Source organism: Fusarium flagelliforme, assembly GCF_020744385.1.
Source record: "Fusarium flagelliforme strain FIESC 12 MPI-CAGE-AA-0113 chromosome Unknown B0J16scaffold_5, whole genome shotgun sequence".
Lineage (NCBI taxonomy): Eukaryota > Fungi > Ascomycota > Sordariomycetes > Hypocreales > Nectriaceae > Fusarium > Fusarium flagelliforme.
Window position 1 is genome coordinate 1,865,299 of NW_025763507.1, and position 23,870 is coordinate 1,889,168.

A 23,870-nucleotide genomic window follows, 5' to 3' on the forward strand; every position below is an offset into this window, starting at 1 on the left:
TAGTCTGTAGATGCCCGGGCGTGATGCGTGCCCGCTCTCCACACAGGAGCTCCCCCGCCTAAGTATTAATTACAGTACATGGTCCCCTAACCCGACTTCGGTTGACAGTGGAGGCTACTTACTGTATCGCACCTACTTGAATTGCAACTCACCTTTCTTCCTTTATCACAGTCTATCGTCATCGAGCTGCAACACCAACACAACAACCCGCATCTTCCATCTCATGAACCTCCAATATTCGTTTGTCTAGTTAGTCTTGTCTTGCTAATCGCTGGAGTTGTTGCAACATCGAATCCTCCCACCTGGCACTCGCTCTGCCACTACAAAGCGCCCCTGTGCTCTCCCTTTCTTTCCTTGTACAGACCTCCACTCTCAATACAGCAATGAGACCTGTCTTGCCCACGAACCATCCTCTTAATAGTCGTTGCCCGGATCGGCCAGACAGCTTGGTGCGCAGTTCTACAACTGTATCTACGGCGTGTTTCATTACCACCGAGGCAGACCTTGATGCTCGCCGAGACCGCTCACGTCCTCGGTTTCGCCAGCAGAGCGATCCTCGCAAGTGTGGTCGCAACTCGCGCCGTCCATCAACCCCACGTCAACGACGTTCGTCTCCTCGCGCCTTCAGCAAGCCTACGTCTCCCACGTCAGAACCTGACGAGTCGGAGGAACTGGTTGTTGAACAAGACTCTTTGAATTCGCTATCTCGGCCGAGCACTCCATCTTTGATCGGCCTTTCGCATTCCAGTTCCGTCATGAGCATGTCCTCGCAAAGCTTCTCCCTCGCGGGACCCTCTGTAGATGCTCAAAGTGATTTGGTTTATGATAATGCATCACTATCCATGTCAGATCTGGCGAATAATGAAGTCAACCAGAACACGACGATACCTCAACTCATCATGCCTAGCTTAACAGTTCCTCGGCGCCGTCCCTTTTCTGAAGTGGGCAAGTCTTTGGGCAAACTGAAAATCATGGTTGCTGGACAAACTGGTAAGTAGCAAAGTAGACGTGATTCGAATCATTTTTTTAATTTTAATTTTTTTGTTTGTAGGTATTGGCAAAACTTCACTCATCAAAACTTTGGCAGAACATTGCGAACACATCGTACATATGGACCCTATAGAGAACCGCAACACAGTACATGCTACCGAGACGTACGCCAGTTCTCGTCCCCAGCCCTGGTGGCGATCTGATTCGGAACTTACTGTAACAACAAGAAAGCGACTTCCCACCACCGGCGATGTCCTAGACAGAAACGTGTGTTTTGTCGAAAGCCCAGGCCATCAACACGGTGCCTCTGTACGTAACTTTGTTTCAACCTGATATTGTCTTATGCTAACAATACAGCAGGGGCCCTGGCGTGACCTACATTACGTCGAATCCCATTTGACGTCCCTAATGAACAAACCCATGGCTGACTCTGATCTCTTCACTCTAATCAACTCTGGCGGCGAGCCAGTTGTGGACATCTTACTTTACCTCATCCCTCACAGCGGTACGTCCACTCGCCATTATCAGATGAGGCCCACTGACGTGTTTCCAGGCCTCGGACAACAAGATGCAGAGTACATTAAACGTGCCCAACGCATGACAAATGTTATACCTATTCTTACCCGGGCTGATCAGCTCGACCCAGAAAGAATTGCGCACATCAAGCAACAAGTTGTGAAGTGTCTGGACGATGCGCAAGTTGATTTCTTCTCCTTCGAAGGCCCTCAATCGTCAAAGGAGTTGAATTGCGTGTACGCTGTCTCTACCGCATCCCGACCGGACTACGACACCATGGATGCCAGCGTCCTTATGAACTCGGATTACATCGCGCCGCTTGTCCCGACCGATCTGAATCGATTGGTCGATCACATCTTTTCTTTGGATGGCAGCGCTCGTCTACGCCATTCCGCAGCTGTTAAGTGTATCAATTGGCGTCGTGGCCATGGCGACAATCTGTTACAAAACGCTCTATCGAGCGGGACAATGGTTTCAAGATCTATTCCCGAGAGGGCATTGAGATTAAGGTCCTTCAGACGAACTCCAAGTTGGGACCGATTGGAACTCTATAATTGGGCAAACAATCTACGCCAGAGTCTTCAGTCCGAGAGGCTATATCACTTGATGGAAGAGAGGGCTATTTCAAGTGCTGCTGCAAGAGAATCCAGTCTTGTTCATGTTGCTAAAAGTCGCAAGCCAGCTCGTTCTAAGAAACGAAAGGACCCAACGCCAACTCACCAGGATCCACTGGGCCTACTAGACATAGGAGGAAGTCTCAAACAGAAAGGCATGCTTGCACTAGAAATGGTCAGCAGCGTTGGGCTGGTAGGCCTGGTAGCCTCTAAAATCGTACACGCCGGCATATCTGGCGGAATATGCTCCGTGGTGGAATCGAGGAGAAGCGGCATGGAGGTTGGTCGGCTGAGCATGGTTCTGTCCTTTTAAGTTGGAGGATGAGAGGCAATCTTATAGACCTTGGTAGAGGACGAGTGCGCTGGCTGTTCTCAAGGCAAAATTATATCAGGGCCTACCCCAAAGGTTGGAAAACGGACGGCGTGGATCAGCTGGGTGATATACAAGTAATTACAAGATACCCCCCATGATTTGCAGAATTACATGTTCCGAATTGGCTGGCTGTGCAGGGTCACACAATCATGAATTGAGGTCTGGGATAGTCCCTTGTGTAAACATGAATAGTGACAGTCTGTTTCGAAGCTGCTATATTTTATATAAGAAGCTAAGGAGTGCTTGTAATGGAATTTAGGTTAGTACGCTTTGCTTGTGTCAGCCCATGCCTCAGTGATCATGCTTAGGACGGCGTTTGTCCACGGGCGGAGGGAATCCGAGGGCGGTCATGGCCCCCTTGAGATCAGGCAAATCGTCTGCTGTTCTCGCCACCTGCGCCCAGCGAACAGTCCCATCGCGGTCGACCGCGAAAGCCCCGCTCGTTTGCCATCGTGAGCCGCTCTCTGTTGGTCGATTCCAGATGCCCTCGTTCTTCCCAAGACTGAAGACATTCCACATTGTGAAGGGGTTAACAGCATGCCATGTCGATGAGATACCTAAACCCCAGTTGGCGTATAGATCTCGCTCCTCATCAATGACCATGTCAATGTTCCAGGTGCCACCAACTTGAGGCAGCCATCTGTCCGTAGCTTCTTCTGATGAGTGGGAAACCGCGATGCAGTGCACACTCGGGACCTTGTCTGAGAGGTCGGCAAGAGATCTAAAGGTTTTTTCCGCGACTTGAGGGGGGGGGGGACAGAACGTTAGCATCGAGAACCAAGTCAAATGGGCAGGCTGGATCTGTTACAAGGACATCCGCAGTGACGCAGGAACACTACCAGTGTAGGTTTTCCATCAGGGAGGCGAAGACGTTGAGACCACGGCGCTTTAGCTCCAACTTCAACTTGAGGGCCAACTTGCTTAGCGATGGGTGTCTTCCATGAGTCGAGTTCCTTCCAGAAGCCAGTGTTTGCATCACCGGAAGCAGTAGCAGTAGCAGCAGTGGTGGCGATCTCCTGAGGCATCTTTTATCGAAACTTTGTTTGTTTTGTTTTGTTTTGTTCTTCTTATATTGAAGAATAGCTATCATTTAATGTAGATAGTGTCAGGTTCGGCTGGTGTGGATGTCATGGATGTCTCGTGATAGATGCATCGCCAATGACATAATGCGCACTCCCAATGGCCGACAACGATCGGCCCCTGAAAACCATACAAATGCTTCAACGACTTTTCAATTCATTAACTCGCTACATCTTCAATGTAGCGCCCGTCACACCAACATCGGCTCATTAAATAATTCGGTTCACATGGAAGGAATCTGGTTCATAATGTATGATTAGATAAGCTTAGGGTATGATGATCCACTCGCCTCATCAGGTATCTAGGGTAATTAACTACCTAGTAGGTACCTACCTAGGCCTAGGTACTAGGCATCGTTACCAGGATTTCTTATAACCATTTCCATAATTGTTGCGAGGGAGCTTTCACTACTTACCAAAAGAATTTCCTCATGCGTGAAATCGTCACTCTTCAGCTGGGTCAGCTGAGTAACTACACGGCTACTCACTTCTGGAACGCACAAGTAACCGACCCTTCACCCAACACTACTCAACCATGACTGACTAGACATAAGGAATCATACTTCACATACTCTGATAATGAGAAGTCTCTCGTCGATCACAATGTTCACTGGCGCGCCGGCATAGGTGCTGATGGTTCAGAAACCTTTCTTCCACGAACAGTCATATACGATCTCAAAGGCGGCTTTGGCTCGTTACGCAAGATCAACGCACTCTATGAAGCAGAGTCAGAATCCAACCCAGAAGCACTATGGTATGTGTATCTGAGTAGCGAATGCATGCCCGATCAACCGAGGCGGTACTGACTCTTCTCCAGGTCAGGTCAGTCTGTTGTGCATAAGCAGACGCCTATTGATCCCAGCGCATACCAGCAGAGCCTCGACGCGGGCACTGAGCCTGCCCGACTCTCGACTTCAAACGTGAGATACTGGTCAGATTTCTCTAGAGCCTTCTTTCACCCCAAATCATTGGTTCAACTCTATGATTTCGAGCTCAACTCAACGACCATGCCATTTGAGCGATTCTCTATGGGGACGGAACTCTTCTCTATGCTCGACAAGGAACATGAAATCGTGGACCGCGACTTCAGGCCCTTTGCAGAGGAGTGTGATCGAATGCAGGGGATACAAGTCTTCACTACTATCGATGACGCTTGGGGCGGTTTTACTTCTTCATATCTCGAGTCGTTGAGGGATGAGTTTCCAAAGACAACCATCTGGACATGGGGTCTGCAAAGCCCCTCGCTCGATATCTCCAGAGCTAAACGCCAGCTTCGCCTCGCAAACACTGCTCACAGCATAGAACAACTCTGTACACAAGCGTCCACTGTTGTTCCTCTGGCCCTGCCCGAAGAAGGCATGTCAACCGCAGTGTCCATAGATCGTCGCTCACCCTGGCACACATCGGCTCTTATGGCGGCAGCGATAGAGACTGCCACCCTGCCATCGCGTCTCACACAGAACTCTTCAGAACAACCAGGTTCACTAGATACTTTGGCCGAGAGCCTGAATGTCAACGGCAACCAACCCCTAGCAAGCATGCATATGTCTCTGGCACCTGTGAAAGATACGCCGGAAGATAGTTGCATTGATGTTGATTTCTTCCAAGTAGGAAGGACTTGGAGTAGGCAGCACATCGCCAGGCTTGATACTTATAAGCACGTGTTTGGTGAAATCATATCTTGTCGAGATATTGACCCTCTGGAGCATGAAGATGAGGATACTCCTCGATACCTCACTCCTGGGGAACGCCCCGCCATAGGAAGCTCGATCGTACGCAAGTATGTCACTTTTGATAATCGTGTTTGTTCAGAAAGTATATGCTAACAATAGATAAGATATGATTTAGCTCTACGATTCCCTCTACTGGACGCCTACCCACATATTTACCCCCAGCTGGCGGACCATTCTGACGCCAGTGTGCGGACTACGCTTTCGACCAACAGCTCAATGGTGCAACGTATTAGGACATTGCGGACAGAATCTGCCCGTCTCGTGCCGGTCAGTGAGAGGGAGGACCTTGGCAACGGCTTAGCAGAGCTAGCGGATGCTTATCAAGAGGGCTGGTTCAGTGGTAGTGATGATGATGACGACGACTTATAGAAGTGCAAGTAGCGAATTAACCAAGAACTTCCAGTATTCAGAAAAAGCCGTGACGGTCGGCCACTGCACTGGAAACTCGATCAGAATTGAAGCGCAATCCAGGGGCTCACACTGGCCCCTAAAAGTTTATATTGATCTAGCAAGGCCATGTTCCTAAGTACAGATGAAACGTGAAATTAATCAAGGATTATAGCTTTGAGAACTTGCTGTCGAGACGGCTCCTAAGCTCGTGCCGTGTCACGCTGGCCATATGCCTGTCTGCACACTCCGCGTGCTTCTGCTGATATTAATAGAGATTACTCGGTCTTCCTTTTGCTGTAACGCCGCCGGTAATGCACTGATAGATCGGATGCGACTGCCAACTTACCAAGTTGATGCAGTTCAATCCAGAAGAAGGTATGCTTTTTATGTCTTTTAAGTTAGTGTGGTTGTTGGTAAACAGCCAAGGGCCAATCGCCAAGCCTCATATGAACTTGCCGAGTCATTAGATGTTGTGCGAAGTGCACATTCAGACAACTGTTCAAGTCTTTTGAGTCGTTCGTCTTTTCGTGTCCGAGATATGCAGAGATTCTCAGCCCGCAGCCGCAACTGAGGATTGTTGCCTTTTGGCAGGGGGTGGTGTTTCCTGAACATGGCATTAGTATGTTGCGTCAAGTCGGAGGACATGCCACAGGAAGCAGCGCAACCTCGCCGGCACGGAGAATTCGCGTGGTGACGCATAAATACCTCGGGGGGTCCGCGTTTTTTTGTGTTTGCTGCGCCCTTAGCTGCAGACTTCTTCTGGGGCTTTTTCTCGCCGTCCTCGAATACGTCATCAGGAAGATTAAAGCTATTTCAAAGTCAGCAAGCCAAGGTGTGCCGGAGTCTGGAATGTCAATGTATAACTCACTTTCGGACGTGTTGAATGCCGATAGATACTACGTCTTTCAATTCATCCTTGTACTTTTGCCATGAAGTGCAGAGTTCTTTGAACTCCTCAACTTGATAAGAGAGATCAAGCGATTTGGCACCTGCAGAATTAGTGTCGTATACCATAAAATCGTTGTAAAGCTACGGTACGTACCAGAGGCGAGCTCGAGGCCGATGTAGTGTGTAGTCGTATAAACGTCAGTTGCACCACCTACCGCTGGTGTTTCTGAGGGTTTGGCATTGTCGGATGTCTCGGGTTGGGTAGGATCGGCCCTGATGGGACCGATATCTTCTGTATGTTCAGACTTGATAGCCAATCCGCTCTCACCGTTCTCAGCCTTGATGAATCTACCGTCCTCCGCAATTTCAGGTTTGATAGGATTGCCATCGTCCCCGTTATCAGCCTTAACAGGCAACTCGGCTACTGCAGGCTCGATCTTAATAATAGAGGATTCCACAGTGTTTTCCTTACAGAGAAAGTCAAGACTGCCTTCTTGCACATGCTCAATTTCTTTCTCGTTCTGGCATCGATGATGTCGCTCGTAACCCTTGTTGAAGGGATGAGCAAGAGCAATGGACTGGTGTTGTTCGAGCTTCTGTACCAACATTCGGACCTTAGACTCGACGTAGCCAGACCAAATTGTGTGGGACTCTTTCGTCTTCGCAGCCGAGATCACCGAGATGTAGTACTTGTAGCCAGCAGTGAAAAACGTATGCTTGACGAATAGATCGCTCCAAGGGCGTTTGCCGCCCATGATGCTCTCGGATATTTGCAGAGCTCGTTTGAGTTCCCGATTGATAATTGTCATTGATGAACGGGTGATATTGAAAGTGGCGCACATAGAAGGATAGGCGGGGGTAATTACTGGCATCAAATGGAACGTGTCGCCTTTGTATAGCTAGAAACGATGAGATTATTGAGCTATTCCTTAGTCGATTGCAAAATCAAACGTACCTTTGGGTTCCAAACGCGAACAGGAAGAGGTCCACCCTCGATTGGCTTGAGAAGAACAGGCTGCGGCCAGCGCCACTGGCTGATGACCAGAAAAAACCTGTTAACAATAACTGCTGGCGTAGCCTTAGGGTAAAGCTGGCAGACACGAGCAACAAGCATTGCCCATGCTACACCACCCGGGAAGCCCATAATATTGGCATAGACAGCGCGCCGTTGTGCCCAAAGTTTGATTGCTCGTAAAGCATTCTTGAAAGTGCTTTGTTCTGGTACCAGGGTAAGGATCTCGTCTGTAACTCGTGTGCCATTAAGAGATCGCAGCTCTGCTTCGTCTAGTCCGCGTAACAGGCCCGAATCTTTGAGGTCTTTGAAGTCCGGCGCCAACTGTTTTTGGATGATCCTAGAGAAAATCAAGTCAATACTGATGCCAGAGTATTCGAACTTGATGATGGGCACAAAAGCATCAGTTACAACAGCCATATCAGTAATGGCATCCTTGGGGGCCATCGAGACCAGCAAATCGGGGAAGTATTTGAAATAGTCTTCGCGAGTTACGTATTTGGGTGCGACGATAAGAGTATCAATATCTGAGCCGGGACCATAAACACCAAGTCGATAGCTGCCGTAGGTGAAGACTCTGCCTCTCGCGTTACGGATGAGGACTTCGTTTTTGGGTTCTTTCTCTTGGGCGACTCGACGAACAAACGCATCGCAGATAATTTGAATCGAAGCCAGAACTTCTTCTCTGTAACCAACATTTTAGAAACTGATCCTCTATCATTCGAGACATCTCCACTGACCTTTTGGCAGTCTCTGCAGGGCTCTCGAACGTCTTTTGACGTTTTAGCTCTTCCAAAAGAGCATCCGACTGACGGAGCTCTGCCTCAGTTGGAAGCTGAACAGAGATTGGGGGTGTGACGCCGTACGCCTGCTCTGATGCCATGGTGGCTCTACTGTAGCAAGCACTTTGATCGATGGCGTGTACTTAAAAGTCAGAGTAGAGATATGGCGAGGGAGCGATGATGGATGAAACGACAACCTGAATTGAGGACAGGCACAGGCGATCGGAGGATGAACAAGGCGAATACGGTGGGCTCGATACCGGCTCGGTCGACGGCGGGTTGCTTGTGGAATTACACCTCGCCAGCTTTCAAGCCTCCCCGAGGGCAGTGCAAGGGGGAGAGAGGCTGGGTTCGAAGGGCGTTGGCGCGTTGGTATGGTGAGGAATATTGGTGATGGCTGGGTTAGTAAGGGTTAAAGGATACGACCGAAATAATATCGTCGGTTTCCGCAGAGTGATGAGAGAAGCTAAGGTTTTTTTTTAAGGGAATGAAAGAGTTTCGTTTTGGCTGACTAGAACAAGGCGCCGCGAGGCTGCACAAACGCGATGGTGGTACGGAAAGCTTCTAGGTGCTAGCCCGTACCTAGGTGCAGGCATAAAAAGTGGATACTAACTTTTTACCTGTAGAGGTGAGAGGTATCCGTACTGTAAGTTGATTTAAGGCAGCGCTATAATTACAATTGCCTTCTACTACGCCCTGATTGGTACTGAACGCAATCAATGTCAAGTTCAACAAATTTGTATTGAGGCTGGGGTTATTCGAGATCACGCAGGTATGCGCATCACACATCACGAAGCAAAATACCTGCTAGGTATCAAGGTACGTGAGACTCACGATATTCACTTGTTAAGAACAAATCCTCGCCTGAGACGCACCTATCAATAAACGATGGTACTGACTCAACTACCAAGTTGGATCCTAAGGCACCTCTATAGTACCTATAAACAAATATGGGTTATTCTCCACTGCTCCAGATTTCGACTGCCCAGCCCTGTCCTGCCCTTCTCATATCCACCTCATGTCTTGCTTTATTTCTGTTTCTTTCCCTGACACGCCTGGGTGAGCAATGACGCTGAATCGACAATACAAAGAGGCAGGCACAACCGCGCTAGTGGAACCCGTGGGACCCCCTTACATGCAATGCAATTGATTCTCATATGTACGTAGGTACCTAGTAGATATGTACTCTCCAGCGGGCTGTCAGCCCCCCAGGCCCTTCCTCTAGGTGCCTCGAATTCACTCAACGGGGCTCGAATATGCACGAATCGGTAAGATACTCGTGCCAATGGAACAGCCCTGCCACTCAATGACACTAAATCCAACGCGAACGCGCTACGAGCTTTAAAGGGCATTTATTTGCTGCAGTACCTTAGTCTAGTCGGTTGGGCGATCCAATCCATACGTTGATTGATTGACGACACGACTTTACTCTAAGGTACCTACTTCACTACAACTTGCCAAACCTCAAGGGCACAAAACTTGCATCGCCAGGACCAGGGAGGCAACATTGCGGACAGCCAAACTCAATACACACGCATCCAAAACCCAATCTGTTTCTTTTTGCTCCTTCAACTCTTACCATTACGCACCTGTTTGTCGGCCTACGCTATCTAATCTGCAAGGTCTGACTCTGCGCACACCATGCCACCATCGGCAAAGAGAGCCTCCAGGGCTCGTCGCGAACCGCGTAAAGCCGCGACTGCGACTGCGACTGCGACTGCGACCACAGCTACTTCACCAGTCGAAATCGAAGAGTCCTCACCTAGTCGCCCAGCAAAACGGCGCAAGAAGGTACGTCTTTCTGTTATGGCCTACACTGCCCTCCGTTCTGCGCCCGCTGACTCTGAGTGTTTCGCTCCTCCAGGTTCTAGAGGACGAAGACCCCCCCGCGCCCAACGATGACCAACTAGTATCGCAAATCACACAGCACCTTCGCAGCCAGGAAGTTCAAGCAAGCAAAGACCACGCCAATGTTATTCACGAGGCCAAGGGCGATGGTGTCAAGGCCTACGCCAAAGTTGCTGCTCAGGATTGGACATTTTACATCACGAAGCTGAATGTCAATATTGGCCGAGCTCCCGAAGCCTCACACAACACGCAGACTGCCAGCTCAGAAGAGGATGAGTCCCATATTCACATTGACCTGGGCCCAAGCAAGATGGTGTCGCGTGAGCATGCTACCATTTCTTTTGTCTCCAAGGACGAGAAGTGGTTTCTTCGTGTCAAGGGCCGTAACGGTGCCAAGGTAGACAGTCAGCCCGTCAAAGCCGGCCAGTCGCACCCTCTCACAAGCGGTGAGGTCGTCGAGATTGGAAATGTCGAGATGATGTTCGTCCTGCCTTCTGAAATCACCCCTCTAACCGTTCACCCTATCTATCTACAACGCGCTGGTGTCAGCGTCCACACCCCACAATCCCAGACATCACGCCGGCAACCTCTTATTGCACCGGCACCTCCTGAACATAAGCGGCCCGGGACACCACCCTCAGCTCAGAGTGCCATCAAGTCACCGGCTACGAGTACACCGGCTGTCATGGTCGGCGCCAATGGCGTTGATTTGAGCCAAGACGAGAATCAGCATATCAAACCACAATACAGCTATGCTCAAATGATAACGCAGGCTATCTTGAACGCACCTGACGGAAAGCTCAATTTGAATGGCATCTACAACTATATCATGAACACGTACGCCTACTATCGTCATCAGCAAGCTGCTGGGTGGCAGGTAAGCCTTATTAGACTTTCATACCTTCTGATCGACTGCTTACTGTCTCCAGAATTCGATTAGACACAATCTCTCGCTCAACAAATCCTTCGACAAAGTTGCTAGGTCAACTGACGAGCCCGGCAAGGGGATGAAGTGGCAGATTGTCCCTGAGGCGAGGGAGGAGATGGTGCGAAATGCCTACCGTGTCGGTCGCGGCGGCCACCGTGGATCATCCGCCCCCTCATCTCCAAATCAACTTGCCTACATCACACATGGCCCAAGAGATATGGCGTCAAGAGAACCTCCATCGGCTCGTAAGCGACGGGGTTCGCCTCCAGCTTCACCGCCCCCAAAGCCCTCCTTACTTGTTGCTCAGTCAACGCCAGATCGATCATTTGGCAGGAGTGCGACTATGACTATCGATGGTAGCCCTTTGCCCCGCCCGAGAAAGACGCCGGCAAGAGATTCTTCATTCTCAGTATATAATCCACAGTCCCCTACTCTGACTTCATCATACCTCCAAGAAGACGGGGGATCCTTCGTAACACCAGCTCCTCCTAGGATGCATCCTAAGCTCGCTCCGCCAAGTACAGCCCAACGACCCAGTCAGCACATGCCAACAAGCTCACCAGCACCTTTTTGGAAATATGCAGATATTGGCAGTACACCTCTGAAATCTCTCGGTGGTTATGACATAAGTCCTACTAAATCTGGGGGTATCTTGCCTCAGAGCAGCAGTCCGCCGCGCGGAGATAAATCTCCTTTAAGCAGCCCGTCTCGACCTCAAAAGTCAAGTCCACAACCGCTCGCTGAGCCAGGGGAGGCTGAAGAGGAACAAGGGTTTGACCTGACAAAGTGAGTAATTATTCCTGAAAGTATGGGATAAATGGCTAATGTTTTGCTTTAGGGGTTTCCAGAGTATAGGCTCATACCACGCACCGGTTGGGGGAGGTGCCTCCATTTTGCAAGGTCATACGTAGGCCTTCTTTCTTGTTCTGGCGCTGATGTTTCTGGTGGATAGGGTCTTGGCTGGTATTTAAACCATGTATATCACCAGCTTTTGAGCGCACATGATATTAGTGCTCGAAGAATGTTTATGACAGTAATGAATGCAACGTGCGGAGGTGCTTTCTCCCTTTGTATAAGAGTACGATGACTAAAAAGAAAGGAGTTTTCAGATAGGCATGACAATTGAAAGGCTTCGGTCTTGACAAAAGACTAGATCGTCAGCAACAAGTATAATGTCCGATAGTGTGATCATGGTATATAAGAGTGAAGATCGTCTGGCTCATGGCCAAGAGTAGAGCATTGGATATATGTATATATACAAATTTTTAGAACGCGCCTTTTGATGCAAATATGTGTACACGCGCCACCATAACCCCCAGCTATCCTATAGCCCTTAAACCCATGCCAAGAAGCCTTTTTTATGACCCAGCCATTCACCTGACATACAAATATAATGGAAATTCTGTACTTTTCCGGACGTCTACATTCACACAATGGTGAGCCAAAATTCCAACCACATACCAGCATCATAAAGAATGTCGTTAAATGTTAGTTTATCGCGCCCCAGCCTGGCCTCGTCTCTTAGGGTTGCCACGGCCAGTACGCTTCTTGGACTGCTGATGTTCACCACCCTCGATGAACTTGATTAGCTCGTCAATGCTACGAGAGTCAACTTGCGAACCAGGGCCAGCGTGGCCGGGGACGACGCCACTAGGAACGCCAGGGTTCGAGGCATTAGTGTTGAATCGAATGCCAGTACGGAGTCGACGAGCAGCAACATCCTTGGCATGCTTGGCAATGTTCACAGCGTTTTGAGTGAGCTGCTCAAGCCAGCTCTCGGCCTCTTTCGTGTTCTTGTCGTCAGGTCCGAGCTCAGCAAGGAAGACATTATAAGACTCGCGCATACGAGTCACTGCAGCCTTGGCCTCGCGATCTAAAGCAAGAGCTTGCGCTAGTTGGAACAGGAGAGTGGCGGTATTGATTGACTGCTTGCCGAAAACGGACTCGCAGACGCGCAGAGACTCCTCAAACCAGAGTCGAGACTCGTGGTAAGCCTTAAGATGTTGGAGCATCACGGCAGCATTGTTGAGTGTTGTTATAGAGTCTGGGTGGTCAGGGCCGTAAATGACCTTCCACATCTTGAGAGCGTGCTTTGAGTAAACAAGAGCACCCTTGCTGTCGCCAATCTGATGAAGGAACAGGCTCAGGTTGAGGTAGTTGAGAAGGGTCTCGGCCGAGTCAATACCCACAGTTCGTTCAGCGACAATGATGGCCTTACGGGCAAGATCAACAGCAGCCTCCTTCTCATCAAGCTGATAGTACAGCATAGACAAGCTATTGTATACACGAGCAACCTCAGGATGCAGGATACCATAAATTTGCTCATGCAAAGAAAGAGATTCCAGGAGGAGCTCTTGACCAAGCTTCTTTTGGTTTTGCATAAGTGAGATGCGGCCAGCCTCAAGAGCCTCTTCGGCGAGAGCGCTGCGAGGGCATGAATCCTTGATCAAAGGAACCAGGTCGACGATGTCGTCAGGATTGAAGGTATGGACATTGGCAGGGGCCACTGCCTCGGGAGGGGATGTCTCTCGAGTCTTGTTCTTTCTCTTCTTCTTGCTGCCACCGGATTCTCCATTTGTCTGACCATTGACAACAGACTTCTCGGTCTTTGCCGGGGTGGAAGTGGCAGCGGCAGGATCGGCAGTGAAGGCGTAATCCTTGGCCTGGAGCTGGATGCCGAGCTTCAATGACACCTCACGCAGGAGCTGAACGGGGCGAACGACATTGTACCATTCGTCGTCGAGTTCGTAACGGAATCGTTGAAGGATCTGCTCCTCGATGTTCGTACGCAAACTCTCAGGCGTGACCTGTGCAAATGACCAGTCGGCATCGGCATAAAGGCTGCGGATGTCAGAGTCTAGCTCAGCAACAGGCTTATCGTTGAACCTGTGTCCCAGCAAACAATTGAGAAGGTGAGATACAGCTGCCGGAACTGCCGGAACTGGTAAGTGGCGGAGGTAGACAGCAGAAATATGCTTGAAGGCCCGAGCAACCATATCTTGGACGCAGATCTCACGGAGGCATCGCAATCGACCATCGCCGGATAGCTCAGCTACCTTGCCAAGGTATCTCACGTTGATACCGCGTTTGTGCAACAGGCGGCTCAACGACTGACCATCCATGGGAAAGCTGATCTCAGAATCGGACAGTTCTTTGAGCAAGTCAGGGATAACTTGTTCGCGGAGATAGATACCCGCTGCCCGGACTTCCTCCTCGTCAGCAGTGAATTCGGCCTTCTCCTCATCGGTCTGAGGCACCTGTCCACTGAAGGCGTCAGGGTTGAGAGCGAACTTGAAATCGGCGAGGTTGGGTTGGTTCTCATCCTCTTTCGAGACCTCATTGCCTTCGCTCTCCGCAGCCTGCTCCCCTTCGCCGGTCTTATTATCTTCCTCGACCTTCTCTCCTTCAGATTTCTCCCCTTCCTCCTCCTTCTTCAGCTCTGCACGACGAGCAACCTCCTTGTCAATCCACTGTTTCAGCCGATAGCGTGAAAAGGAGTCGACAAGCTCAGGCCGGAGAACGGTCATCCGGTGAGGATACGCATCGCCATCTTCAGGGAGACCGTCTTCGTCCAACCAAGCAATATCCAGAGGGCTGATGCGATATAAATCCAAGACATACTTACGGGCATCGGTGCCGAGCAGGCCTTTGGTCTCTACACTGGCCTCCAAGTCAAATCGCTTACCGTCCTTATCCCAAACAGGGTGCTTCTTGACCTTGAGAGCCTTAGAAAGCTGAGCAAAGCCCGGGGCAAATCTCTCATCGGCGGCGACAGTGTCCTTGCCGTCTACTGCGCCATAATCGATCTGGTTCTCGCCGGGCTCTCGTTGCTTGAATATTCCAGGAACGATGCTTTGTCCAACGATTCGGCTTCCAAGATAATCAACGACAACGGTAGCGGGGGTAAACAGCCCCTCAATGTCTAGCTGATTCACTAGTTTAACGCCGGCAACGTCCTTGCCAGTAGCAACACGGGCAGCCTCGTCGCCACCTTCAGAAGTGAAGGTGCCGACACCGTCGGCACCGAAAGAGAAGAAGATGTTGTTGTAAACAAAAATCTGAGCATCTCTGCATTCTGTGGGGTTCAAGGGCGAAATCTCACCACGAGCAACCATAACAGCGCCTCGAGTGGCAGCCTCGTTGTAGTCGGCAAATAGCTTGGAGATAAGTCGCTCGCGAAAGACACGATCTTGGACTGTCTCACGGGGGAGCTCCTTGGCTGATTGGAACTCTTCATTCCAATCCCGCAGGGTATCAGTATTTTCGACACCGTTGAGGAGGTAAGTCTCTTGAGATCGTGCAGGGTCGGGGAGATGTGTGCAAAGAGACGAGTTAGGAGAAGGAACCACCCAGGGAGCAGCAGGAATGGCATTGGTGATTTGGAAAGTGGCAAGGGGATCCTTCTGGTTATTGTGATCTTGAAGCTTCGTGAAAGACTCGACGAAAGAGGGTGACACAAGCTCAATCAGACTCAGCAGAGAGTGAGCAGACTGTCCCTTAGGGGCTGGACGAGGGAAAGGATCAAATTTGGCATTGGACGATTTGTTGACATAGAAGCCCGAGACATGGGAGGTGATCTGGTATTGCTCGCCTTCGTTGGTGGACACAACGAGGTAGAGGAGGTGCCCACGCTGTCGCAGATGAGGTGGAGGAGGGTTCCACGACGACAAGGAGATCTGCTTTACTGTCTTGGGAGCAGGCTCGGAGGCAGGAGGGATCAGCTCAGTGAGCGAAGGCACAGCCTGGAAGTCGTAGTTCTGGATAGGTGACTCCTCGGAAGACTCCTTGTCGCTACTTTGGGCTTCGGCTGCCACAGTCTCGAAAAGGGAAAGCCCTGGAAGTAGACCCTGGGCGGTGTCGCATCGGTCTCCAGAGGCGCCGATAAGTTCCCGAATTCTGATAAAATGAATCCGAGCTTCTTTCTCGGTATAAGGATCTTGAACGATGTGAAATTCGGGTGTGGTGCCAAGCTCAGGAATTTCGGCAAGAGGGATAAAATCGTTGATCTTCTCGCCATTGAATTCGAGATGAAAGCAAGTGTACTGGAACGCCGAAGGAGAATCAATGATTGATTGTCGGATCTCATGGACCTGTTCTTGAGAAGAAACCTGGACAGAGGTGAGTCAGAGGTCAACGTGGGAAAGTTTGGTATAAGCCAATGACAAACCATAATCTGCATCTTACTGTCATTGGCATCAGGCAAGACAATAGTAAGGTTTATTAACGCTGCCGGACGGTTAGATACCCATGCCGTTTCGTCAGAATCGCTAATCGGAGGGGCAATAATATCTACCTTCGGCTCCGGCTTCGACATCCTGGGCTTCGGCCTCCATACTGGTCTCGGGCTCCTCGGAGGCAGCGGCTATGAGACATATTAGCATTTTGTTGCATTGCAGATTGGGGAACAGTGACAGAAGCAACAAGACTATGCACCGCACCTCGATTCAAAGCTATAGTTATAGAAGAGACCAAGTGATGGAATCGATACTGCAGACGACCCCGGACTTTACAGCTTTGACGAAGGCGGTGTCTAGATTTACAAGTTCAGTGTAATTCGTACGTACCGGGCACCTGAGCGGGAGGAGTGGTTTCCGAAGCCATGTTGACAAAATGGAGTATTCAGAAAGGAAACGATCAAGAGGAAAAGAAATATAGGTAGCGAGGGGGAGAGTCAGGCATGGGGATATGCACTGACAGTCAATTGAACGACGTTGGTCCAAAGGTGGGATGAATTGAATTCAATTGAATGTAGGTCGTGACGGAGGGGAATGGGAAAAAAAATTGGACGGTGCGGTGCGGTTCGGTGCGGCGGCAATGGTCCGGCATTGAGCCCTCTACCTACCAGCATTGGATGTGGATGGAACCCCGAAGCCGGTCCTTCCCCCAGTGGAGAGATGAGATGCTGCCGGTTAAGCTAAGCCAAAAGTGGGAATATGTAAACAAGGTCATCCATCTTCTACCCATCATGTCTTGGCCATTTCCTTACATCTTACGTGCACACAATCATCTGGGCACGCTTTTGAGTATATTTATCATTTTTTGTTCCACCGTTGAGCCGGAAGCCACCAGGATTCTGTTTTTCTGTATTTGGACCTCACATACCTACCTATCATGAGCGAACAGCAACGACATTTATTGCCATCTCCATCCGCACATCGTCTCTTGACGGGCAGGGGAAAACATTGCACGCAGGATACACAGATCTGGACTGCTGCAAGATGCCAGAGACTGTTGCGTCAGCTCCAGTGTCGTTTGGTATCTCTGAGAAAACTGGTTGACGAGGCGCGCCGACCACAAACAACCCAAACGAAGCGGCCAAGAGCCGATGAGGAATTCACGAAACGCCCAAAACGAACACGATATACTTATGCGAGACGTCGATCGGTCCTGGTTCCGGGGAAGTCAACTACATCGCCAATCTTGACGCCGCCACGAGCATTACGCACTTTAGGTAGCATGAAGATCGAGCGTAGTCCGTCAGGAGTTGGACGGATTGACTTTACGATGCCAGTACTATGCAGCTTTGACCAACAGAATCCTGCTTTCGAATCCACGTCAAAAGATCCTATGCTCGAAGCGAATAGCCCTACATCGCTAGTTACAGAGTTGCAATCGCTCCGCCGTATCGTTCCCGATAACCAATACCGCATTTACGAGACAATATTTGGTTGGTTAAGCGGCTTGTTGAGCTCAACTGAATCATTTGGTCAAACGGCGCACCCCAAGTCGCTTTTAGGATTATGCCTTCGCAAAGTTCCAGATGCTCTGGCCGTGATAGAAGAATGGGACCGCCAGACTGCAGCAAAGGAAGGAAAGTCGTCGAAGTGGGAATCATCAAAAGCGTCAACAGAGCTTTACGAACAATTGGAAGGTTTTGGGACGACGAGCATAGGTTGGAAATCACTAAAACTGGTTGTTCGTGCACATGCTCTGCGTTTATTGACCGCAGCCGTTGCAGAGGGCCTTTTTGAACCTTCCTTCGTACGATTGTTGGCTGATCTTTGTCTCAACCTAGGGTGTAGGGCTGAAGGAGCACGACTTGTCTCAAGTTTGAAGCTTCCTATAATTGCACCCCGCGGCTCAACCAGTACGTTGTTTGAGAGTGGTTCGATCCAGCCTTTGGGGGCGATTTTGCGAAGTCTGCAAGGCCAAGGGACAAGCGGCCCATCCTGGTGTTGCCTTTCGACTCTCATCAGGAACAAGAAGCTATCGTTGACTTGGCTTACATCACGGGCATTTCAGCCAGTATGGATGCGAGGAATCGAGGTTTTGCTACACAGCAGAACCCCTGTAGTCTCAGTCATCGATTTCATTTGCACGGCAATTAGCCAGCTCTTGATGGGGGGTGCCAAAGAGACAGAATCAGAAGAAGCCTCGGAGGACGAGACGCTCATGAATGCGTTAGCTGCAATGGCAGCGGCGACGTGGACATTGGGTGCCGAGGTGAGCGTCAACGAGCCGTGGAAAGTACAAGCAGTCCGGCGCATGCTGTTTACACTTGAGACTTGCGTGCTCCAACAGCAGAGCCGCCGTGGTGCATTTCGAAGTCGAGGCCTTTTCCTTGTTGTTTTAGCTCGATTCATAGCTGCCGGTATGATCGACAGTGATGTGGTCAGTTCGACCACAAAAAAACGTGCGATTCATGACTGTTTGAGACTCTTGACAGTTAGAAACGGCACTCCAACTCAACCACAATACCGGCAGACTCTTCTGCTAGCCTGTTCTGTCGCACAATACCGAGGGCAGGCCTGTGGTTTGCCATGTCACGACATCTTATCCAAGATTCGCGTATCACTAAATGAACTGGGACTTCCAGATTGGTTTCAGATTGGTTTGGTGTCTGACGGGGCGTTTGTTCTGGCACAGAAAACAAGAGATCTCCGAGACGTTGCTTTTGCCGAAAGGCTTTCTGCTGCTGGTCAGGGAACCCTAGAAACTAGCACGATGTTCTCGGGCTGGCGCTGGGAAGAGGGAATCGGCGAATGGGTTCTGCCCAGCCCTCATCAAGAAAGAAGAAATGAGCTGAGACAGCAAAACCGCCATCGAAACGGAACAGGGTGCCAGACAGGCGAAGATCGACGACCAGATAGTCGAGTCCAGGCTGGAAGCCCGCTGAGACGGACGAGGGCTGGCTACGACCGCACTTTTAGGCACGGAATCTACGAGAATAGTTCCTTGGGACGTGACAAGGGTGCTGGGGGTCATGGTGACACGGACGGCACCGATAACGAGGTTGGAAATGATACGAGCGCAACCAGCATTACGGATGATGGTGTCGTCAGGGAAGACAGTGGGGATGAACTTGGTGAGGATCACTTGGCCCACATTCCGGTAATATCGCAAGAGCACAGCTATAGTATTCGTAAGAGGAACGAGAGCAGCAGCAGCAACAGCAACAGCGTCAACACAAGCACAAGCACAAGGACAAAAACAATAAGAAAGGTGAAGCGCTTGGATATTACACGGACCTGGCAGACGACCAGGCTTGATCAAGTTGATCTAGGAGAAACCCGACAAGTTGAAGGAGATACAGATGATGAGCTTAGCATGCTCTGCTAACCACTGAGTAGGAACACCATAGGCGGTCTTTTTTTTTGTCTTTTAGAGTTTTAATTTGAGAGCCTTTTCTTTTCTTGGTTCCTCTTCTTTGTAGCAGTTGTCGATCTCTTTTCCTTTCCTTTCTTTTTCTTTTTTTTTCTTCTTCTCTCTTCTTGCTGGCCATGCCAGGATCAGTATGCACTTGTTATCAAGGCGTCTCAGTGGTTGTCTCAGAGTTAAAGTGAAGCATATTCATCCGCCTCTCATGGGCCGAGAATTTGGTTACGAGAGCTTCGGTCATGGTGGGGCAAGAGCCACTTGAAACCGCCATTCGATGTCATCCTCTCATCCGCAAACAACTACTTTTTTAGAAGGGTGATCTGCAACTGGTCCGCAGTGTTTGTACTTTACTGCCGAGTCGTTTCGTTCTGGTTTATGTACCTTGCAACGCAGCGCAGCACCGTAAGTATTTAAGAGCTATATAGTTTTATTTTCATCCTCAGATATCCACTAGGTAGACGCAGTCTTGTAATTTCCAGTAGGTATTGAATCTTAGCACTAACCTACATGCGTACCTCGGAAGCTGAAATTGAAGAATCCCCCGACAGGCGAGAGACTAGAGAGACCCGACGATGTTTGCGATTTAGTCTAGGTAGGTAGTTACTAATTGACAACAGAAACCTTGACGCTGGCCTTGTCAGTACTAGGTAGGTATTGTACCCGACCTCAAGCAGGTCATACTTTAAGTTTCCTGCTACCCCCTAAAAATGGTTTGGTTTACCAGATGTCGGGAAGGCCCTTGTTTCAAGATCCCCGCTGCGCCCCGTGCTTTCAGGATTAAAGATATCCTTCCGCCACTCGGAGTCGACGCCACTCTTCTCAGGGGATCGGGCATGGATGCAATGCTACATAGACGCTGGATGGGTCTGATAGCCAGATAGATGTACCTACTATACTGCACAGAATAGAAAGATTAAATTTTCCCCTCTTAACCTGGGTAATTTGTTTATTTATAGAAAGAGTAATTAATTACATTAGAGATTATGATACTTATGGATGTGCGCGACTTGTGGCAGGTAGCAACATATCATTTGTACCTACCTACACAGTACAGCCGTTCTTCTGTACTAAGATAGGTACCTAGGTACCTAGTAGTCAACGGCGGAGGCGCCCACGTTCCATTCCTGGGCTGGGAGCAGAGCCGCCGGGTAAACTAGCCTCTGCGGGTTCTCCAATGACACACTCAGACCAACTAATCTTGAATAACCTAAGTAGATGTAAATCTTGAAACTACCCCTGAGCCCTAGCTAGGCCTAGCTGGCAAACCCTGGCAGTTGGGCCCCAGCTGTAACAGTGAAATGACCTGCAAACGCGGCCTTGCAATCATCTGCTTGGACTATGATTGCTGGGGAATTTATGGGAGGGCCCATAAATCTCGTAAAATATCCCTCCCTTGCTGCCGGCAGAACCTCCGCAATCGTTTTTCAAAACCCTACCTTGTCCTGTCTCGTTTCGTCTGTTCTGTTCTGGCGTGCTTGCTCTTTCACTGATTCTTTCATTCCTAGAGACGGCGTAGGAATTGATTGATTGATTTGATTGCCGGAGTGTTTGTTTCGGAACTGGAACTGGTTTCCTTCGACTTCGTGCATTAGTACATTACACTCACTTCTCCCCTCCGCAATCTTCTGCGCATTCCTTCCTTCCTGCTTTCCTTCTCTTCGCCGCCGCCTTCTTCGACTCGATTCCTCCCGGGGAGGTTTCTCTTTTTTTTTTTTCTCCCTTTCTCCTTATATCTGATTTGCCGTATTCTTCTCGCCTTCTATTTCCACACCTCGATCTCTGTTGTTGTACTTGTTTCCAGTCTTTCGTTATCTCTCCGTCTAGGCCACCATGAGTTCCGGAAACTCACTGTTGCCGCGCGGCGGTTACCAGCTCACTCCAGAGCAGCAGGCCATCAAGGACATCGCCGAAGCCACAAACGGCAATCTTGCCAAGTACCTGATGATCGTCTGCGGCTCTGTGTCGGTTGCCGTTATCATCTGGAAAGTCTGCGAGCGCATCATTCGACTTACTCGACATGTTTCCTGCCTCAACAACGACAAACAGCGCTACTTCGCCATTCCTTCGCAGAGACTCGCATCCCTGAAGCGCAACCTTCTCTATGCCCCCGTCTTCAGCAAGCGACACAACCGTGAGATTCAGCTTAGCAAGGCCATCAACGTCGGTACACTGCCTACCCGATTTCAACTGCTATTCCTCGCCGCCTACTTCATCTCCAACGTCATATGGTGTGTTATTGATATCGACTATTCCGCCGACTTCTCTGCCGCCTGTGGTGTCATTCGCAACCGTACCGGCGTACTTTCTACCGTCAACATGGTATGGCTTTCTTCAAACTCTAAAACGGCAACGGCTGCGCCCCACACTGTGTAGCCTGGCTTGGCATACATTAGATACTAACAAAACTCTAGGTTCCTCTGTTCTTACTGGCTGGACGAAACAATCCTCTCATCCCTCTCTTGAACATCTCATTCGACACGTACAATCTCATTCACCGTTGGTTCGGTCGTATCGTCGTCCTTGAGGCCGTCGCTCATACCGTCGCCCACTATGGCAAGAGTCATTGGCAATTTACCCCTCCCTCAGGCAATTTCATCCTGCCGGGCTTTGTTGTAAGTCGAGTCTCTTATGGTTCTAAGCTTCTGATGCGTTCCATTGCTTACATCTTCTAGGCCACTTGCTCTTTTGTGTTCCTGATGATCCAGGCCTCTAGCCCACTTCGACATGCCTTCTACGAAGTCTTTAAGGCTCTCCACATCCTCGCAGCCTGTGCCGCCGTCGTTGGTCTCTACTATCACTTGTCTGCATCTCCAGATCTGTATAAGTGGCTCTGCTATTTGTATGGCGTGATTGTCCTCTGGAGTTTCGACAGAACTGCGCGCCTGTGGCGCGTCGTTCGTTCTCATGTTGGAGGCTCGCGTTCCCGCACAATCGTCGAGGCTCTCCCTGGAAATGCTGTACGATTGACAATGACTCTAGCCCGTCCTTGGAAAGCCGCCCCTGGACAGCACGCCTATTTGTATCTGCCTGCCATCAGCTACTGGCAATCTCACCCCTTCTCAGTCGCCTGGTATGACGGTGTAGAAGACCCCAAAAACGAGAGATTGGCTAGTACCAACCAGGATCTCTTGTCCATGCAACAGCAGCGCATCTCGTTCGTCATTCGAGGCAGGACTGGCATGACAGACAGTCTCTACAAAAAGGCAGTCTCAGCGCCCGGAGGAAGGTTCGAGACTAGCTGCTTTGCCGAGGGCCCTTACGGTGGCCATCATTCTTTCGATTCCTATGGCACTGTTGTTTTGTTTGCTGGAGGTGTTGGCATTACTCATCCAGTCCCTTACATCAAGCATCTCGTCGAGGGTTATTCCGAGGGTACTGTGGCAACTCGAAGAATCTTGCTGGTCTGGACCATTCAGACTCCTGAGCACCTTGAGTGGATCCGCCCGTGGATGACGGAGATTCTCAGCATGGATAAGAGAAGAGATGTTCTCCGGATCATGCTTTTCGTCAGTCAGCCCCGATCGACTAAAGAGATTCACAGCCCCTCATCCACTGTCCAAATGTTTCCGGGAAGACCCAACATCAACACCCTCTTGGGTATGGAGCAAGAGCATCAGGTTGGCGCCATGGCTGTGACCGTGTGTGGCCCCGGTGCGTTGAGTGATGAGGTACGGTTGGCTGTGCGAAACCGTCAGGATCGATCTCACATCGACTTCATCGAAGAGGCCTTCACTTGGTAGACTGCGTGTAGCTTGGAGAAGCCAGGTGTTGGGAGGTCTGATATTTCCTGGCTAGACCAGCTCACTATTCCCACCCACGAGAGACCAGCAACGCATTTAACGAGAATCGGATTGGCTCGTAGCCTTCTATTCTGAGACTTTCCAGTGGGCCGGATTATCACGTCTGTTTTTGGACACCTTGCCCCGCAAGACTCAACTTTTGAGATCAATTTCATGTACTGTACTTTAGATCGAGGTGTATCTACGCTCCTTTTTCGGTCCCTTTTAGGACCTACACAAGAATATTATTAAATCTACCAACGGCCACAAATACTTGTCTGCCATCACTGCTTGCACGATTATAAAGGTAGAACTTATCGAGACTAGTTGATGAACGATC

General features: G+C 50.0%; 8 protein-coding genes across 8 annotated transcripts; 5 read left to right on the plus strand and 3 right to left on the minus strand.

Moving 5' to 3' along the window:
* Window positions 1–111: 111 nt before the first annotated feature.
* B0J16DRAFT_156432 (uncharacterized protein) lies at window positions 112–2,666 on the plus strand. The gene is made up of 4 exons (XM_046122135.1): window positions 112–990; window positions 1,052–1,299; window positions 1,351–1,495; window positions 1,544–2,666. Exons 1-4 carry the CDS (start codon window positions 384–386, stop codon window positions 2,431–2,433), a joined length of 1,890 nt encoding a protein of 629 aa, XP_045981320.1. The 5' UTR covers window positions 112–383; the 3' UTR covers window positions 2,434–2,666.
* A 118-nt stretch (window positions 2,667–2,784) lies between these two features.
* Window positions 2,785–3,518, minus strand: B0J16DRAFT_385959 (uncharacterized protein; the record flags this gene model as incomplete). Its single annotated transcript, XM_046131542.1, has 2 exons — window positions 2,785–3,233; window positions 3,302–3,518. The coding sequence occupies 2 exons, from the start codon at window positions 3,516–3,518 to the stop codon at window positions 2,785–2,787; spliced, it is 666 nt and encodes a 221-aa protein (XP_045981321.1).
* Window positions 3,519–3,745: 227 nt separating this feature from the next.
* On the plus strand, window positions 3,746–5,812 carry B0J16DRAFT_344824 (protein DML1). The gene is made up of 5 exons (XM_046128204.1): window positions 3,746–3,844; window positions 3,911–4,075; window positions 4,127–4,326; window positions 4,390–5,352; window positions 5,410–5,812. Exons 2-5 carry the CDS (start codon window positions 4,004–4,006, stop codon window positions 5,672–5,674), a joined length of 1,500 nt encoding a protein of 499 aa, XP_045981322.1. The 5' UTR covers window positions 3,746–3,844; window positions 3,911–4,003; the 3' UTR covers window positions 5,675–5,812.
* On the minus strand, window positions 5,813–8,924 carry B0J16DRAFT_344829 (Poly(A) polymerase central domain-containing protein). Its single transcript, XM_046128205.1, has 6 exons — window positions 8,336–8,924; window positions 7,539–8,280; window positions 6,738–7,482; window positions 6,564–6,684; window positions 6,401–6,503; window positions 5,813–6,299 (listed from the first exon to the last, which is right to left on the minus strand). Exons 1-6 carry the CDS (start codon window positions 8,476–8,478, stop codon window positions 6,246–6,248), a joined length of 1,908 nt encoding a protein of 635 aa, XP_045981323.1. The 5' UTR covers window positions 8,479–8,924; the 3' UTR covers window positions 5,813–6,245.
* An 842-nt stretch (window positions 8,925–9,766) lies between these two features.
* Window positions 9,767–12,334, plus strand: B0J16DRAFT_307014 (fork head domain-containing protein). Its single transcript, XM_046124814.1, has 4 exons — window positions 9,767–10,168; window positions 10,242–11,102; window positions 11,155–11,939; window positions 11,992–12,334. The coding sequence occupies exons 1-4, from the start codon at window positions 10,019–10,021 to the stop codon at window positions 12,062–12,064; spliced, it is 1,869 nt and encodes a 622-aa protein (XP_045981324.1). The 5' UTR covers window positions 9,767–10,018; the 3' UTR covers window positions 12,065–12,334.
* B0J16DRAFT_344834 (clustered mitochondria-domain-containing protein) lies at window positions 12,335–16,934 on the minus strand. The gene is made up of 4 exons (XM_046128206.1): window positions 16,718–16,934; window positions 16,447–16,515; window positions 16,321–16,379; window positions 12,335–16,261 (listed from the first exon to the last, which is right to left on the minus strand). The coding sequence occupies exons 1-4, from the start codon at window positions 16,752–16,754 to the stop codon at window positions 12,647–12,649; spliced, it is 3,780 nt and encodes a 1,259-aa protein (XP_045981325.1). The 5' UTR covers window positions 16,755–16,934; the 3' UTR covers window positions 12,335–12,646.
* A 211-nt stretch (window positions 16,935–17,145) lies between these two features.
* B0J16DRAFT_156527 (uncharacterized protein) lies at window positions 17,146–19,983 on the plus strand. Its single transcript, XM_046122136.1, has one exon. It carries the CDS (start codon window positions 17,265–17,267, stop codon window positions 19,710–19,712), a length of 2,448 nt encoding a protein of 815 aa, XP_045981326.1. The 5' UTR covers window positions 17,146–17,264; the 3' UTR covers window positions 19,713–19,983.
* A 1,598-nt stretch (window positions 19,984–21,581) lies between these two features.
* B0J16DRAFT_401114 (ferric reductase like transmembrane component-domain-containing protein) lies at window positions 21,582–23,627 on the plus strand (the record flags this gene model as incomplete). The annotated part of the gene is made up of 3 exons (XM_046132560.1): window positions 21,582–22,070; window positions 22,163–22,363; window positions 22,424–23,627. The coding sequence occupies 3 exons, from the start codon at window positions 21,582–21,584 to the stop codon at window positions 23,489–23,491; spliced, it is 1,758 nt and encodes a 585-aa protein (XP_045981327.1). The 3' UTR covers window positions 23,492–23,627.
* Window positions 23,628–23,870: the final 243 nt, after the last annotated feature.

Bases quoted from the DNA above. Each gene is read 5' to 3' on its own strand.
- B0J16DRAFT_156432 (XM_046122135.1), top strand. From the start codon at position 384: ATGAGACCTGTCTTGCCCACGAACCATCCTCTTAATAGTCGTTGCCCG. The intron at 991-1,051 runs GTAAGTAGCAAA...TTTTGTTTGTAG, and splicing joins CATGGTTGCTGGACAAACTG to GTATTGGCAAAACTTCACTC. The intron at 1,300-1,350 runs GTACGTAACTTT...ACAATACAGCAG, and splicing joins GCCATCAACACGGTGCCTCT to GGGCCCTGGCGTGACCTACA.
- B0J16DRAFT_344824 (XM_046128204.1), top strand. From the start codon at position 4,004: ATGCGTGAAATCGTCACTCTTCAGCTGGGTCAGCTGAGTAACTACACG. The intron at 4,327-4,389 runs GTATGTGTATCT...ACTCTTCTCCAG, and splicing joins TCCAACCCAGAAGCACTATG to GTCAGGTCAGTCTGTTGTGC. The intron at 5,353-5,409 runs GTATGTCACTTT...ACAATAGATAAG, and splicing joins GGAAGCTCGATCGTACGCAA to ATATGATTTAGCTCTACGAT.
- B0J16DRAFT_344829 (XM_046128205.1), bottom strand. From the start codon at position 8,478: ATGGCATCAGAGCAGGCGTACGGCGTCACACCCCCAATCTCTGTTCAG. The intron at 6,685-6,737 runs GTACGTACCGTA...CTAATTCTGCAG, and splicing joins CGGCCTCGAGCTCGCCTCTG to GTGCCAAATCGCTTGATCTC. The intron at 6,300-6,400 runs GTATTTATGCGT...TGCCATGTTCAG, and splicing joins AAAAACGCGGACCCCCCGAG to GAAACACCACCCCCTGCCAA.
- B0J16DRAFT_307014 (XM_046124814.1), top strand. From the start codon at position 10,019: ATGCCACCATCGGCAAAGAGAGCCTCCAGGGCTCGTCGCGAACCGCGT. The intron at 10,169-10,241 runs GTACGTCTTTCT...TCGCTCCTCCAG, and splicing joins CAGCAAAACGGCGCAAGAAG to GTTCTAGAGGACGAAGACCC. The intron at 11,103-11,154 runs GTAAGCCTTATT...TACTGTCTCCAG, and splicing joins AGCAAGCTGCTGGGTGGCAG to AATTCGATTAGACACAATCT.
- B0J16DRAFT_344834 (XM_046128206.1), bottom strand. From the start codon at position 16,754: ATGGCTTCGGAAACCACTCCTCCCGCTCAGGTGCCCG. The intron at 16,380-16,446 runs GTAGATATTATT...ACCGTCCGGCAG, and splicing joins TGTCGAAGCCGGAGCCGAAG to CGTTAATAAACCTTACTATT. The intron at 16,262-16,320 runs GTTTGTCATTGG...ACCTCTGTCCAG, and splicing joins ACAGTAAGATGCAGATTATG to GTTTCTTCTCAAGAACAGGT.
- B0J16DRAFT_156527 (XM_046122136.1), top strand. From the start codon at position 17,265: ATGAGCGAACAGCAACGACATTTATTGCCATCTCCATCCGCACATCGT.